Source organism: Chelon labrosus (genome assembly GCF_963514085.1).
Source record: "Chelon labrosus genome assembly, chromosome: 20".
Classification (NCBI taxonomy): domain Eukaryota; kingdom Metazoa; phylum Chordata; class Actinopteri; order Mugiliformes; family Mugilidae; genus Chelon; species Chelon labrosus.
In genome coordinates this window covers 21,200,378-21,218,132 of record NC_140353.1, presented here as the reverse complement: position 1 = coordinate 21,218,132, position 17,755 = coordinate 21,200,378, and the positions used below count along the sequence as shown (strand labels likewise).

At 40.8% G+C, this 17,755-nt stretch overlaps 1 protein-coding gene across 1 annotated transcript in view; it reads right to left on the bottom strand.

Moving 5' to 3' along the window:
• Nucleotides 1-17,755, bottom strand: part of alk (ALK receptor tyrosine kinase) — a gene marked incomplete at its 5' end in the record, with an annotated part of 329,164 nt that overhangs the window by 17,968 nt on the left and 293,441 nt on the right. The window contains 8 exons of the mRNA XM_084569391.1: nt 2,184-2,282; nt 2,874-3,041; nt 4,066-4,207; nt 5,241-5,351; nt 7,728-7,875; nt 9,360-9,525; nt 13,414-13,506; nt 16,315-16,434. Of these exons, the coding sequence (XP_084425517.1) occupies nt 2,184-2,282; nt 2,874-3,041; nt 4,066-4,207; nt 5,241-5,351; nt 7,728-7,875; nt 9,360-9,525; nt 13,414-13,506; nt 16,315-16,434 (1,047 nt within the window). The remainder of the gene's footprint in view (nt 1-2,183; nt 2,283-2,873; nt 3,042-4,065; nt 4,208-5,240; nt 5,352-7,727; nt 7,876-9,359; nt 9,526-13,413; nt 13,507-16,314; nt 16,435-17,755) is intronic.

Sequence of the window (17,755 nt, the reverse complement as noted above, 5' to 3'; positions counted from 1 at the left end):
CAACACAATACAGTGTTTTGCACATTGCTACAATGATGTGGGTAATTAACAGCGTATTAATCACGTCATTCTCTCTTTTCATCAATACAGTTACAGCACTGGTTGCAGACGTTTACAATGGTAAACCTCAGAAAGACAGATGTGACTACAATGTATAACAATGTCTGAATTCTCCATTATGTGGCATTTAAGGTATCATCTCCTTTATCGTAAAGCTACAAAACTACTGATGCTGGGTAAAAATAACTAGTACTAAGTACATTAGTTAGAAGGGATGCTCTGTCAGATACAGCATCCAGGGTTCAATACACACTTCAATACACAATTCAGTATCTATGGTTTTGTACATAACTGTCCACAATTTATCCTTTTCTCTGAATTGTCTCTGTGAGCCTGAGTGCATTCGGTGAAATGAGTAAAAGCATCGCTGCGAATAAATTTCCAATCACTATGCATTAAAGCCGACAATACTGGTGTCAGATTTCACACATTATTTCAACAAGGCAAGGGGTGGAATGGAGGCGTTGAAGTTTCTGCGTTGAGTGTAATGGCAAGGAAAAGAAAACGGTAAACAAAGAATGACTGTCTGCAAGCATCATTTTAGATGTGTTGCATACTCAAATATAAATACTTCTATCAAGACTGCAGATGTCTACTTCGCCATCACCCGCCCATATCACCGTCTGGAAGCAGGGCAATCGAGCAGGTGACACCTTCATCCAAAAAGCCAAAAAGTGAGGTTCCCTCACTGATGCCTCCCATCATACATACCTCACTGTTCAGAAAAAAAGACTAGTGGGGATGTTCATTGCAAAATCATTTGCCACGTGAGACGTGAATTTGGGTCAACTCATGAAATAACTCACGAAGATATTGAAAAATAATTGGTTCAAGCAAAAGGCTTGATCTCACTACAGACAGTTGGACCTCACAGCCAAAAGAGAGTTGACGGTTCACTATAAAGAATGTTGGATTGAAAAGTGAAGAGCACATTGCTCCAACTCCAAAACTCCAAACCCAAATGTCAAGAAAGCAAAGCCAATGATAACAATGTCCAGGGTTAAGGTCAGAATTTCTTTTTTTTTTTCCCCCCACAAAAGCACCAAAGCCCACCATGTTTTGACTGTGAAGAAAAGAATAGAAAACCAAAAAAACTCTTTGACAGCTAAGGCCGGTAGAACCCAACTTAAAAAACGTGACCAAAAAATTAGATACGTATTGAACTGTAGGCTAACTGTATTGTTGCATCCCTATTAGTTAGTAACCTGGGCACTATACTCCAGTTATAATAACTGGATCGTAATGCTAGGAAAAACATTGAAAAACTGCTGTGAGAGAAAATGGTAATGGTTAAAAATAGAGAGGAATGAAGCTGTTATATTTATTATATATATTATTTTTCCTTTATTTTTGAAAACTAAAGAATTCTGCACAGTTTGAAAAAAATATATATTCTTGCCTAACTTACAGCTTCTTTAAGGAGGATATGAAGAACGTTGATGACAAATATAGAACTACACTTGTTGAAAGAGCCATTGCCTCAGCAGACAGCATCACAACCATTACAGCTAAATGGGGCCCCAAAACAATTTTAAAAACCACTTCAGTGTCGATTTTCCATTTCCACCCTTTTCTATTTTTCTGCAGAGCCGAGTGAGGCAATCTTGGATGATTTATGGTCAACAAGCTTATCTCTACAGCTGAAATGTTCACAGTCAGACTGTTTTTAATACTTGACAGGTTTATATGTATAAGAAAAATAGAGCAGAGGTGGATCAACAGGTATCACTGGCCAGTTCATCTTCTCCATCTGGAGGCATGTTAATCAATAATATATTCTGCTCTACAACTGGAAACCAGAACTCCAGTCTCTGACCTTCTATGGAACTACTGATGCTGTACATATATACAAACACATTTTTGACATCATAGTGTGAAGAAACCCATTCTCAAATTTCTGTACCTATCTCTGCCAGTGTTTTTGGGCTGTGGAACCTTACACTTTTGAAGGCAATCCAAATGTACCATCAAAAAAATCAAATAAATATATAAAATTCTGTCAAGTGCAAAACACATCAATTCGTACCTACACTACAAAGATATCAAATGCTGCAGTACTGCATACTGATTTGTTCAGGACTGGTGTTGACTACTGACGCGTTACTTCTAAAACATGACATTACCTTTCAGAGGGTAGAGGAAGGGCACTCCCTCTGGGCCGAAGAAGGACGTTCCATCATCACCATCATGTTTGGGATTGTTATCTAAAGAAGTGTTCCCACCTAGAAATATGAAAACATGCAAACACATCAACGTGATCAATAAAGACAAAAACTCAAATGAACACAAAGTATGTCTAAGTGCACGTATCATCTAGACTGAAACACAAATGTGCAAAGGTTGGATTGATGTATCATAAGGTACATACTCTGTCCACTCACTGTGTTCCATGGTCATCTGTATTTTTACATTTCACATTTTTCATTCATGAGTGTCCCACTTAATTCTAATGTAACAGTTATTTGCATTCTGCTTACCACCCTACTAGCTTGAAATTATTCCTTATAATTTATATTTCTAAGCACAAACACACTACCTAATAGTGTGTAGTAAGTAAAAGAAGACACAGCGAGGTGTTCCGTTTTGATAGTGTGTTTGAGGAAAGGCAAGGCAAAGTGATCAGCAGCTGATTGAGCAGTTAATAGGAGAAGACATGCAGCTGTCTCTGGGATTCAGTCTGATCCCTGATCTGTCACCCTGTCACATTCAGAATAAAAAACAGATGGTTCTACAAGATGTACATTTGCTCATACCTGGCCATTTATTTATTACACTTTTGAGAGAAACAGAAAAGGAAATCTTCTTGGACTAACCTCTGTAGCCTCCACCACCCCCACCGGACATACATCCACCCCCGCCGCCCCCAAAGCCGCCATGGGTCTTCCAGAACTTTTGACAGGCTTGCCCTCCCTGGCCCCCTAGCATCAGCGGCCTGCCACCCTGACTGACAGGAGCACTGTCATTCCAACCTCCACCTCCACCTGTCACCAAACACAACACACATTTGATGAGATGTGAAGTAATGTACAGTGTGTAGGGAGTCAGTGTGTGTTGTAGACAGAATGAGTAAAAAAGGTACTGGTACCGTTGCATGTCTGCAGGCAAACTAATACACTCTAGTCACAGGAGAAACCACATATTATAAAATCCCTTAATGGAGACCTGGTAACACGAGATTAACTTCATAGGTAATAGAGTCAAAACTAATCCATCTCATAATCCTCAACACAAGCCAATTAAAATTTCCACTTTCATTTTAGTCCTTCTCCTCTGAAACCTGAGATCCAAAAAACTAATAATTACCCACACAAGCAACAGTCCCACCTCCCTCCAGACTTGCTTAATATTTCATTTTTTCATTCGTAGAGTTTCCTCAACAGCAAACCTTGGGCTTTGAGAAGACCTAAAAATTAATATCTAGTGTTTTTTTTCTTTTTCTTTTTTTTTTTTTGGCTGAAGCACATGAATAATGGAACCTGCAGTGAGCATGGACGTAAAAGTGGAGCATGCAGTTTGTTGCCCTGCAATGATTAGGACAAGGTACGCCATATGAATAATCATGAGGAAGGTCACAGTGTGTTTTGTTTGTGCCAAAACACAAACACTGGCAGGAAGAGGTGGAATATCTATGAAACATGCATCAAGAAGTAAACACCTTTAGGATACACAGATACAGGCAGATGTGCAAATAAACAATCCTTCTGTAAATTCTACCTATAAAGTTAATTGATAAAAAAACAGAAAACCTCTGTCATCCTAAATTGGGGAATGACAAGTCATACCCACTATACAAATATAGTGTATCACTCATTGGCTCTCATCAGTTCAACCATTTTTGAATATGTCCTCTACAGCTCAGACTATTTCTTACAAACACACTAGAACTGTAGTCGGAAACAACCCACTGGTTATGTTGCATTTCTCCACATAGGCACACGGCTGTTATACATACAGACAGTACCACCAACTATAGTTTACCACTGATCAATGTTTTGTGTAGTGTACCTGCAGCGTTCGATTTCCCGTTGCGTCCCGGTTGACTGGGGTCATAATCCATTTGCTCCAGCTGGGTCTCTGATTGGCTGCTGTAGCCACGGCCACCTCCCCCGGCAGCAATGATGAGAGGGTAGTACACTCCTTTGTCCACCTAGGTTAGTTAAATGTGTGTAGTAGTACAGTGTCTCCAAATGAACAGTTCCACATCTTAGTAAATGCAGGAATAAGCGACAACAAATGCAATGAGACTGATACCACAATTGATCTGTTGCTAGTAGCTGGTTAGCTTAGCAGTAGAGTTCTCAAGGAACAGTTAGCAGAGTGCTATTTGTTTCTGAATGTTTCAGTGTTTTCTGTAAAAGCAGAGAGCTAGAGAGCAAGGGAGCAAGGGATACCCAAAATACCCAAGACACCTAACTCTGCTTAACTCCAAGCTAATTCAAAAATGGCCAAAGAGGTGGAACCTGTGAGGGCATCCACCTGTCACTCAGAATGGCCACAGTCTTAATTATGCATAACTTTAAGACTTAATATAATTTAAATAGGACAGTTATAAAAAAAAAAATGAACCCCTTGTATTGTTAACATGAATGAGGCAACTAGCTACATAGACCAAGACATGTCTTGTATCAGGCTGTACACATGTTTATTTCTTTTGTAAAGTTGGGCATGGCTTTGTTGGCTAAATGTTTCGGCCCTGGAGCTTGACCAGTCCAGCACTGCTTTCATGTTAAAGCTAGGGTTACCAGCTGCTGCCTGTAGCCTCATATATTCTTTGCCAGAAAGCAAATAAGCATAATTCCCCAAAGGTTGAACTATTTAAAGGAATACAAAGGAAGCCAATACAATTCCAGCTTGTATTGTCAGATTATCAGTTCAATGATGAGTGTAAATACACAAAGACAACTCGTTTGTCCGTGCTGGATTCTTGGCTCTAGTGCTTTATGCTTTTTGATAGATTGACTGACAGAAGGCCAACAATGGGAGTTTTAAATAACAGCAATCACTTGAATGGTATGGTGGGCTGAAAATAGCCCCAAAACCTGCAACGTTCCCTCTCATTTTATTGCTCATATTCTTACTCAAATACAAATCAACAACTGAATAAATTACGTGCAGTGCAAAAATATCAAGTATTAAAATACCTAGTCTCCGACTGCTACATTCCCTCAGCACCTTCTTACCTTGAACACATACGTAGCTCCCCCACCGCCTCCTCCACCCCCTTTCACTTGAGTTTTGTTCACCATCGGGCCACTCTGTTCCAGGCAGATCTTATTCAGTTGGCCATTGGACTGCAGGGAGGGAGAGAGATGTCAGCTCACAGAAGAATTGCTTTCATGGATGTGTATGGGAAGGCTAAGCATTCGCCAGCCCCAGCTGCTCAGAGTCTAAGAATTTGGCATTATAATGGTGAGCAAATACCAAGTAGAAATATTTACATGGACAGAAGAACTGAAAAGCAAACGTTGATGTTCCTTAAAAAAACTCTTCCAGGATGATTTGAGATGTTAATTGACCGGTTTATCCTCTGTATTTTACATAACTGTAAATAGCTTCTCATTCACAGTGACTAATTTATGAATTTGACTGAACACAATATGTCTGGAGTTACCATTAATGTATTTAACTAAATTAAACATAATAAACACAAGCTGAAAAGCTGCTCATTTCAGTCATCCGAATGAGTGCTTTTCATCTTGTTCATCAACATTATTGACATTATGTTTTAAGCTGATTTGTCACATTAACCTATAAAGACAATCTGTCGGTCAGGTCAGTGTTGAAATATAGCCCACCTGACAAAAACGGAGCTGGACAATTCGTTGGCAAATGACAGACTTTTACCCGAGCTGAGATTTCCTGAATTGATGTGTGTGCGATCATGCTGAACTGCCTGGAGCCAGTCCTACTTTGAGAGTGAGAGGGCACAGTTTTCCTTCACTCGCTCTGTCTGACGCTCACTCTCACACACTCACAGTCGCTCATCGCTTCCTCAACTCCCTCATCCGTCTGAACCGAAACTCTGGGAGCCTCGAAGGAGGGAGGGGGCGGGACTTTACTGACTGTGATTGACAGGTAGAGGGGGCAAAAGGCAGTGCTCTCAAATGTTCTGGGAGAGTCTTCCTCACTATTTCTCCTTCTCAGCCTGTTCTGTCACTGCAGCTTCTCACTTTAAAGTTGAGTTTGTGTCTGAGAGAGAAAAGAGAACAACCGAATGGAGGTATGTGTGTGGGTGCATGTGTGCAAGGCAGTATTTCTCAAGACATAGGGGTATCATAATTTCCGTCACCAAAGGGAAAGCAAGGCATGAGAAAATACTCTACTACAGCACAAATTTCTGAGCTACCCCTTGGACAGAGTCCCTGCATCTCGCTGTCAGAACAGGGGGGAAATAAGCTGAACCTTAAATGACTTAAGATTCACTTTGGAACCGCCAAGTCCCTGGCAGTACAGAGCATTGTGTTAAAAACTAATAACTGGATGACAGTGGTGAGGACCCCTGCTTGCTAAGCTAGACTTTCTCCCAGTAGAAAACAGGCACTTGAGCTGTCTCATGTCCAACTATACTCATCTCAAATACAAGAGACTGTGATTACAAATTGATTCATGTGAAAGTTTGTCATTATCAGTGAATGAATTCTTGAATTGTAGTCAAAATGGGTTTTTCGACATTAACATTTGACCATCAAAATCGATTCATCTGAACTGCTTCTCCTGACTTGGGTTGTACACCTTATTTACATATTAAAGAACAAGTCTTATTACAGGCACAATCACGACTTTAGAAGACATATTAACACCACGTGCAAATGCAGAGACCCATGGATCTGATGTCAGTATTTAGAGAAGATACCCAGCTACAGTTTGCATGTTAATACCAGGGTTAAACGGTGTAATTGTGAAATGTATTGTCCAACATATTACATATCTTAAAAGGACATAAAAATACTATGCAGCCCAGAAACTAATAATTTATTAAAGATATTTTACAGTATATGTTTTGCCAAATATTGCATAATTGTGTGATCATATCCTTGAGTGATTTTGAAGATGAATCTGGTTTGATAAGTGTTCGTCATGATTGTTTGACTCCATTTTGGTGCCTTAAGAATTGAAATGTTTGCATTAGCTAGAGGGATTTCAGTGTTGTGAAGTGTGAGGAACACAAAGGATGACAGCCACCTTGACTAAACCAGAGAGAGATTAATGCCAGTTTTGAACAGATTTAAACTATAGTTGGTGGGCATGAATTGTCAGGATTAAGGGCACGAGTTTCCAAGGTGAGGTCTAGAGATCCCTCAGTGTAGTTGAGAAGGATTGCCTGGAGCATCCTATCGTGCTGCAGAATAATAACAGTCATTTTTGCCCTTTTAGTCCTACAGTGTGGACAATAATATTGCTGGATCAAATTTCAACAACTTTAAACCTTCCTACAGTGATGTTGTTTTAGCAGTACAAATGCATGGGGGACAATAGAAGACTATGTTGTGTCCTTAAAAGTTAATATTAGGCATCCTCATTTATAATGTTGATTCACTGAGGCATGTGCAGTCATTTTTTTTATTGTGCTTTTATCATAAACAGTAGACTACAAGGTCTCATAAACAACTGAACTACTGTTTCCTGTGTGATAGCTGACTCAGGTAACTGCAGTGAATAACACTTACGTTGGGGCATGCGTCCTCTCCTTGTTGTCCCACCAGGACGTAAAGGAGCTCACCCTTCTTGAGCAGGAAGTCTCCTGTGATGTAGACACCATGTGACCTGCTCATGGCCAAGACACTTCGCCCACCTGCTGCACCATAGGCAGTGATCCTGGGGTTTAACAAACACAAACATTTGGACACAAAGACAATCAAAGTACTTAAATAAAAAAAAAAACTCATTAATCTGAATGTGATCCTACTAACACAGGAAATGTTTCAGTGTTTTCATTGGTTTTGGAAAAAACATAAAAAAAAACAGGAGGTTTTCATACTAAATTGAAGATGAATTAATTGTATATTTAGTGCTCTACTGTGGGTGTTCATTAGAAATAACTTGAGGGCACAGGTAACAGTCAAACTTAATTTGGAATCACTAAAACAGACTCTCACCTGGGAGTTTTTAATAAAAAACATTTGACCTGCAATGGCACTCTAATTTGAGGAGGAAAACACAACACCAGACTGCATTAAATTCAGTGCAGGGCACACAAATACACTGACACGCACCTACACATTCACATCTTTGTAACAGAAGACATTAGTTTAAAATGTTCCAGTTTTATTGCCAGAAAAAAATAAAAAACTGATTGTTTTTTTGGGAAGACTTCGATATTTTTCTTCCCTGGTGGTCAAGCTTTGAGGGGAGAGAGAACGCTGCCCGGTTCTCGGTAGCTACCTCAGCTGTTTGCCTAATGACTTTTGGGAGGTGCAGAGCGCATATTCATCTCTGTGGCCGTCTGTCAGCTTCATTTTCAGGCTCTGCCAGCCAAACCAGGCCACATCAAGACCAATTGTGGAGTTGGTGTGGAGACAGGTGTTTTCTAAAACTCTGGGACATGTGTTAAGACAGACAGTACTGTCCGTGCTGTTATTTTAAGACTCAAGGATCTGGCTGAGCTTAGCGGTATATGTGCCTGTTTGTTTTAGCACTGATGTGGGAGGCTTGCAGCTTTCAGAGGTGTTTCTGTTCAAAGCGTCCATGTCAAATCCGAGTTAAACACCTCATGTTGTCATGAGTGTTCACAGGAGGAATATTGATCTCTGTAAAAGGCAGCAAATATTACGGCATTAATCCTAGAGCACAGTTTGAGGTCAAAGTGCTAGGGCGGATTGTTGAGGTATTTTGAAGCCTGAAGGCCACCAACATAAACATGGAGGTGGGTGGTTTTGGATTTTGGAATCAGGTATAAAGTGAATCCAGCCATTCAGGTGCCATTACTCCAGCCTCTGCTCCCACCTGCAAAAATCTGATAGTGATATTTCTGTGTTTGCCTGTGGAAGACTAATGTGCTGCTGATGTACAGAGGAGCAGAAGTAGGCGTGAAGAAGAGTCTGGATTGTTGCAAAAAATGTGAGTAGCACAGAAACTGCTGATGCCTAAGAAAGGTAGGTTAAGTGTATACTGTTTACTGAAAGTGTTGAGAGTGTGTAACTCAAGTGTAGGCACGTAATGATTGGCCTGGCATCACAGCGAGGCCCTTTAGATAAGATAAAATAATTTCGGAGTGGGTGTTGAGTGAAAATTGCTTGTACAAAATGGCTCGGTCTGATGTTTGTGTGCTCCAAGGCTTTATACGCTGGCAAAAGTCCTACCTGTACGTGCCAGTTTCTGGGACCAGCCACATTTGTATGCCTTTGAAGGGCCCTTGGGTGCCTACTGTCACGTTGACGTTGCTGTTCCTGTAGGAGTTGAGGCACTGAGTGGGAGTTGGGCCTTCAGGCCCCACAGCCCCACAGGTATGAAAAATCCATTTTTTGGCTGTCAACAAAGAAAAAAGAAAAAAACATATATTCAGTACTTAGTAGAGCACACACAGCTGTAGAAAGCCATATTGGGTATTCAGTCTCACATGCACTTATGCAAACTTAAAGATGATACAGAGGCTTAGAGTCAGTGCACATCACAGACTCATTACAGTTCCATTTGTCTCACATTCATTCTACTTCAACGTTCCCCTCTGCTCCACTTTCACACAAATAAAATCCAAGTATACAGATATGAAGCAAATTATTACATATTGCGAAAGCAAGCTCCAATCTGGGAGGTAGACATATGAGACGCTACTATTATCATATTCACAACTACAGCGGGGGACATAGTGACAGGATCACAGGTGACAAACATTTCTCCTCATTTTCCATGTAATCCCACGTGTCGGTGGTAATTGGAGTTCTTTTCATTGTAATTAGCACAAGATTAGTCTTGTCAGATGGACGTGGAAGGACTTAACGCTGCAGTACTAAATCCTGATTTAAGACTTGGGAACACAGCAGTGAGGTAGACACCAGGGAGCCAAGCACCTCTTTCTCTCTCCTCTTTCTCCCTCTGCCAGGCTGTGAAGGCTCTCAGACTACTTCTGATTCATTTCAGACCAGGGCTGATTACAGCAAACGTGACACCAGCTAAAGTCAAAGTCATTCCTGTGATAGAACAAGTCATACGATGGCTTTCATAGCCTCTAAACTGCTGCTCAGTGTGACTGTAGTACTGTTTAGATACTAATACGTGTTTTATTTTCAAAGACAGATAACAGCAGCACACTTATTAAATATCGACAGATGAGAAAGTAGAAGGCATGAGACAAGTCTCAGTAGTGTAACTAAAACTTTTGATGGTCTCATGTGGTACATGTTTTGCTGTTCAAGTTTCCTGCTGTGTAGTGCAGATTAGAGCTGAATCCCAGGAATTGAGATCCCAGTAACTCTCTCTAAACTTTAGAAAATAACTGCAGGGAGGTGGTATTTTTAGATAGCAAGTACCTGTCTGGCTCTGTTTATCTAAAAACAAAACTTCAAGCTTATATAGGATTTTCTCAATTTCATTCATTTGAAGTATGGGGAGAAACTGTGCAAAGGAAGGAATTTGTTTATTTGGGTGACCATTTCAAAACATAAAAAGATTAAATTGGAATTTCTACTTCTTTCGCAGCCACTTCAAACAATGGCTATTATTACTGGTGAAACCTGGGTGGACTGCATGTTGAGCATCATATTTGTCAGTCTGGTCCTCATGATTGGTTCAGTCCAAGGGCATGAGTTAAGAGAACCAACATCGGTACTTCATATCGAGCCCCTCTCCGCAAACATCTTTTTCAGTTTAGTAAAGTGTTTCCAGCAGAGACACTTTCAAGCAGTCCAGCACTTTCAAAAACACTTTAAAACACCACTGTGGTGAGAAAGCGATTTGGAGTTCATGGTCTTAGCAAATGCACCCCTACTGCAAAAAGGTTGGCATGAGTGGAGTTCTGTCTGGTCAGAAGTAAATTGATCCATGAAGGGAGTTTTTTTCATCACCGAAGGTAAAAATAGTGAACACTGTTGGGAATAACTTCGTCACTGCTTTAGACATAAATCTTACAATGCTAAATGGGTTATTCTAAGATGGCAATAGTTTAAAGTTGGACAGCCTCGGGGAGAGAAGTGAAGGTAAGATAGCCTGAATTTTGGAATGTCATTAAGCGTTTTCTCACTAGGAGAAATTAATTTCTGGCTACAGTTGTCATGTAAAATGAGCTCGACTTTTTGACATTTACACTGCTGGTGTGGAAGATAGAAAAGGCTTCTGTTCAAATCCATCTCCCCATGTAGCGGCTGGTTTCACACTTCAAGCCATCTGATCGATCTTGTTGGTCCATCAATATGAATGAGTTCACATGACCTCGCACACACGCACAAGCAGGCACCACGCCACACTACTGGTATAATGAGCCCTTCTGAGATAGGCAGGACAAACAAAAACAAGATGTGCTCTCACAGATGATAGTCTTCTCTAATAAGTGGTGTGCAAACTCGTCAGCTCCTGTGACTTGCAACACACATACACACACACACACAAACACACTGATAAGCACATTCACATGCACACATCCCTGGGGAGAGTGTGACTCTGGCTGACTGTTCTATGAATCTCCTTTTCTGTGAACTTTGCCACCAGTGGTCTGCCATCATCATAACAAACAATGGCCTCCATCAAAGAAAGGGGCAATGGTGTACATTTTCATCAGTGTTGCATCAGAAAGAGAGTCAAGGGGAGTGAGACTCACAGCTGAGATAGAATGCCTCTGATTGGATTGTGGTACTGACAAATATTGTGGTGGATTTATCCCTGAACATGATTAAGACAAGACAAACATATCATTATCAAATGAACAACGTAGTCAGTCCTAGGGCCAATCTGTTTCAAGAATGCACGAGTTTTGGTACACAGCACACTGATCAGCAGTGTTCAAAGTATTCTGTGTCCATGACAGACAGATGGTTGGTCAAGATGGACTGAGCCTTCATCAGTCTGTATGACAAGGCATGTTGTGTTGAAGGAATACAGTCTATGATATTTTTTTTAGCCTTGTTTGGATCATCTCTTTTCCTAAATGCAGAAATAGGTAGGCCAATCAGAACTTTCAGGTAGTGTTCAGACCGACAGCAGCCCCACAAACAATACACAGCTTTTCCTTTATTGGAATGGAACCAGCAGCACAGTATCATCTGCCAATAAATTACATGAAAGTGATGTCCTATAGCGGACTACTGTGTAAAGTGAACAGCATATTTCTACTGTTCATCTTGTGGTTTTCAGGATATAAAATAGCAATGCTATGATTGTTTTAGTTTGTGATAAATATTCATGCATTTGTTTATCTGGGACAACTGGGCTGCCTGGATTATATTTTACTACTTCATCTGAACATGGCCCCACTAATTCAGCCCCCTCCCCATTTATTGCAGGGCTGCTTACGGTCTAAACATTGGAAGGAATAATAATGTCGTCTGCCGATGCCAGAGATAAATGCAATCCAAACGACTGTTCTGTTATACTTTGAGTTTTACAGTAAAAACAGTTTTCAGATTTGTCACCACTCCTTAAAACAGAATGTTGGTCGAACACTTTTTTCATATTTCTTTGATCGACATGACAAATTGTGAATAAACTGTTCTTAGCAACAGCTGCAAATTACTTAGGTGAGAATGCCAGTCATCATTGACCGGTTAGAGCAAAATAAGCCACCCTGTGATTACTCTATGATTAAATCATGATTTAAAGAGCAGCTATTTTCAAAATAGTCGCACAAACACACACCCAAGTTTACTTTAAAATTCTAGTGTTGTTGTAAACCACTGTTTGTCATCCACAATAAAGCTTAAGAAACATATTTAGTATCTTTGCTATTACATGTATTTGGGACCTGCTATACCTCCATAAAAGCCACAGCATTAACCATAAACACACTGTAAGCAAAAAACAGAACGTCTGCTCTCCTCAGTTAGCATGTATCCTCCTTATCCAGTGACAGTTGTCCTCCTTGGGCCAGCCATTATAAAGATGGATCAAGGCTGGCACGCCATGAATGGATCTGAATGCTAAGTACAAGGCTTATGGAGCAACCGAGTCCAATTAATTACAAAAGCCTGTTTTGCGTGGCTCTGCTCGTTATCACCCTCATATCTGTCTTAGTGACTAATGTTCCTCCTCCAAAACCCAAAGTAACAACAACTAGTTAACTGATTGCCGCAGGCCTTAGTTTGTGAACAAATGAACAATGAAGAACACGCTCACATCGCCTCTGCACAGCTAATTAACGAGCACAAACTGGCCAAAAAACTTCTCTCTGCACAGAGCGTTCAAGGGCCAACGTCTGCTGTCACTTACTTTCAAAAGCCAATCGGATTGCTTCAGTCAACATCTTGTCTGCCTTTGATTTGTCTCCAGTTTGTATCCAGTCCACAGGACTTGGGTTCTTGTCTGTTGTTGCATGAATAGAAGTGGAACACATTGATATGAAAATGTCTCTGTTCAAAGAAGTGAATGCTTGTACATTCTGCTGGATAAGGAGTAAATATGATAATGCATTATGACAGAGTATTGTATAAACGTGTTTTATCATCTTAAAAGAATGTGAAAACACCATTCTTTGTCAACCACACACACACACACACACACACACACACACACACACACACACACACACACACCCACACAGGCAAATAAGCCCAGAACGAATTTTGAGGTGGGCAGTTTCTTTCCCCTCTGGAGAGCTAATCAAAAAAAAAAAAGGGGAAGCAAGCTAATATTCAATCCCCCACCCAAAAGCAACTGATGAGTCAGCAGTTAGTTGCAGGTGCCACACAGTCGGACAGTGGTGAGGAATGAAAGTGTCTGCTGCCAGAATAGTGGGGGATCAATGGAGATGATGTGAAAGAACAAGAAGAAAGGAAAGAATGAAGGTGAAGTCAGGGTGAAGGGGAAAGAGCAGGAGGAAGAAGTGGAACAACAGACTGAGGTCAGAGTGAGAGCTGACACAAAGACGGGGCAGCAGGGTGAGAGGCATTAATGTGAACTAACAGAGAGTCAATAACAACTTTTACATGGCGAAGATGGGAAACAAATCCTGGAATGAAGGGGAACAAAATGCCCTAGAGGCAGATACGGTAGTAGAGTAAAGGGATAGATGAAGGAGAGAGTGAGAGGAGACAAGAGGCGTCGACGTTTGGTGGGGTTAATCATTGAGCGTGTCGAGGGAAGAAGAGAGCCTTGTTGGAGTGACGGGTCTGCTGAGCTAAAACCCTCATCAGGCTTGCCGTCCTGCCCTGTACACGTCAAAGCATCAGCTCCACAAGGGGAGAAGGGAGACGCCCAGTGAATGTTAACCGCTCAAGGCTGCCTTTGAAATGGCCAACGTGTAACTGCAAGTTCAACTTCTTTCCCCTGAGTTAATATCTATGATAATCACAAGGGCAAGAGTAGTGTGATCTCAGAGACCCATCTTACTAAGGAGATTTAAGTCTGCTGCTTTTATTGTTACCATACTGAGTATAACCTGTGTAAGCACATTAAAATGGTCTTTTTGTTGCTGCCCTTACAGCAAAATCTGGGTAGCAAGTGATCTCATTTGAAATACCCTTTAAATGATGTTGTATATAAATCCCATATTTCTTGCTTGGCATAAACGGTTTTCTTGATAGTGCTTGTTTGCTGACTGGCTGAGGTTCCAGCTCAATTTATATCTTGCTTCCCTGTTTGATCCTCCAGATGAACACTCTTCGCTGGGTTCAAGACTGGAGAGTGACCCCCACCATAGAAGCTGATCCAGATAAATGTGCACCGATGTTGCGGTTAGGTGTAGTTGCCAAACATGTTTGTTGGGAGACCTAGTGTTCTGCCTCAGGCTGAAGGATTTATAAGATTTAAAACTGAGCAATTATGCTCCAGCTGCCATTTATTAAATGTTGTTTGTTAAATCGGTAGCTGGATCTGACCAGCTGTTCACATTTAATCAGTATTGTCTCTTTTCTTCTTCCTTGTCTGTTACTTCACACCAGTGCAAAACAAAGTAATGAACTATCTTCTTGCATTTCCTGTTTGATATGTGGTAGAAGAGAGAGAGAGACAGGAAGTGAAAACATGGATTTAAACACAATACTGCTGACATGCACCTAATTTAATTGGCCAATGTGTTTTCTACATGTCAGAGCTCAGCGTTCTATAGATGCCTGGCTAATTATGTTCATCTTGTAGGCTCAGAATGAATGTTGACTGGTCTTTGTCCTACATTCAGATGTGGCTTGCTGTTGCAAAGCAGTTTATCTGTTTGTCTTCGTCAAAAAGATTAGTTCGTGTTAAGCCCGACAGTGTGTTAGTGTGAGTGGTCTAACCAGTTTAAAATAAAAGGCAAACTACAATAGCCCACAGAATTGATCTGCTGGCCTTAACAGCATATGAACGTTATAGAGGGCTTTTATGCTGCCTGGGAGAGAAACAAGATACAGTGTCCAGACAACTTGTGTTTGGATTGGAAAACTGACAGAAACTGAGAAAAAGTATTACATTTGTTCACTTGATTGTAAATGTTTTGTACACAAGCTTAGTGGAAATAATTTGAAAAATAAGAGCAATTTGAGAATATTAGAGAAAAAGATCCATTAACAAATAAAAACAGTGTAACTCTAAAGTGTTACAATGTTTCCGAGGTGGAGCTTCAATGAGTCCAATGTACCTTAAGTCTGCAAAGCTCAACGCTAAAGAAATGTGTTTTAGAGCGGGTTTGACATGAAAGTAACCAAGTTATGAGTTTAAATATAGAAACTGAATCTTTGCTTGTCTTTACCCTTCTGAAGCAAGGAAGAGAGAGAGAGAGAGAGAGAGAGAGAGAGAGAGAGAGAGAGGTGGAAAATGTCAAGTCTGTGTAACTGGCTCCATTGACATTCTCAGGAGACAAATTGGAGGATTTTACACTTCAAAACTGCCCGTCCTGCTCCATTTAATGCCAAAGGAGATCTCTGCAGCATTCGCTCAGATGTGGACATGATGCAGACCAGTAGGGGGCACACTTACTTTGTTGCAGTCCACCCACTGTGCCATGTTTAGCACGTGTAGTGTCATTGTGAATCATTTATGCATGCAAGCATATGTATGTCTGACGTGTTAGCAAAAGGAGCAAAAGGAAGCGACAGACGGAGAAACCAAGTCAGAAAGTTCAATTGTAGAGGATATTCTCAACATTTTAACATGACTCACACATTCAGCTGAACTGTAGCAATCAAGCTCACTTACAGTAATCTGTGGTGGGGTAGATCACTGAAGGGTTTCTGATGGAAGGAGGTGGATTCGTGGCAGTTGTTCTAAACGGCAGCCTGGTAGTGCTGGTGATGACTGGAGGAAAATCGCCGTTGGCTGAAATGGAAGAGATTGCATTTATTGAAAAGACTGCGCTTAATTTATGTGCAGGAGTGACATGCTGTTGCTGTTACAGTGAATGCTGCAGTTAGAAAAGAAGTGAAAAAAATCACAGTAGCTGTAGACCCCTCACTGGCACAGAAAATGTGGAACCACCAGCAGGGGTCATTCTTCATTTGCACCACTACTGGCCATACAGAAGGAAGAGGAATGCATAACATCCAGCTATGCTCCATCTCTCCCTGTCTCTGTCCTACACTAAATGGGTAAGCACATTCAGTCTAGGTGTAGCAATCCATCAAGTCTCCTGCCTCACTCACTGCTTTCCCAGGACTGAGATCATAAGCTCTTCTGTACCTTCACCTCGAATTTTAACCCAGAATTAGTCTTCCAGGCAAAAGACCGGATATAACAGATTTTACCTAAAGACGTTAAAGTAGGGTAAGACTCATTTTTAAAACTAATAGTGTTCCATGCTGACCTAAAAACAGTCACCTGTCCTCATTCTCTAGCTTTCAATAGAGCTGGAGGAAGAGGTGGAGTTCTCATGGTAGCTTGGCTGAATCACTGCAAAGATGAATCATTTTTTATTTTATTTTTAGTTGGCCTATACAATGCAATCAGCGGTGACTGGCCTGAATGGTGGTAAACAAATCTGAGGCCACATCTGATCAGGCACTGTAGGGGCTATACAATCAATGCAACATAGCAAAACACTTTGCCAGTATTTACTTGACATATTGAGGAAATGCTGGAATGGCAAAACCAATGTTCAACAGCAGTCCTACAACTATGGGCTGGGTAATATACTGTACAAACCTGACAAGTGCAGGAAATATGAACTCTTTATTTTTTATTTTTTATACCTGGCAATAGTTTCACTTTCCTATTTCAGCTGCAGCTTAGTTAAATGTGTCTGCGACTTAAGCTCTGTTTCCAAAGAGAGGACATATTTTGTGGAAGGGTTCTGTCCAACATCTAATTTCTTTGATGTTGTGTAAATCCTTCTGTGGCTCTGTTGCTACATGGACCTTTGTGGTTTCTGTGAATGCACAAGAGTTTTGTACAACTGAGATTATTGCTAAAAATGCCAGGTATGGTGCTGATAATGCTGCTATCATGCACTGTATGACTTCAAACAGGGGGGCCAGCTCAGATCTTGACTGACGGCTATTCTGCTTTCAATAACAAACGATACAAACAACATTATATGTACTGGAGAGGCAAGACGGCTTTAGAACAATAGGACATGCTGTCACAATGCTTCAGTCTATCAACACTAATAAAGGTCCTCCTTGTTATTTCATTTACTACTTTC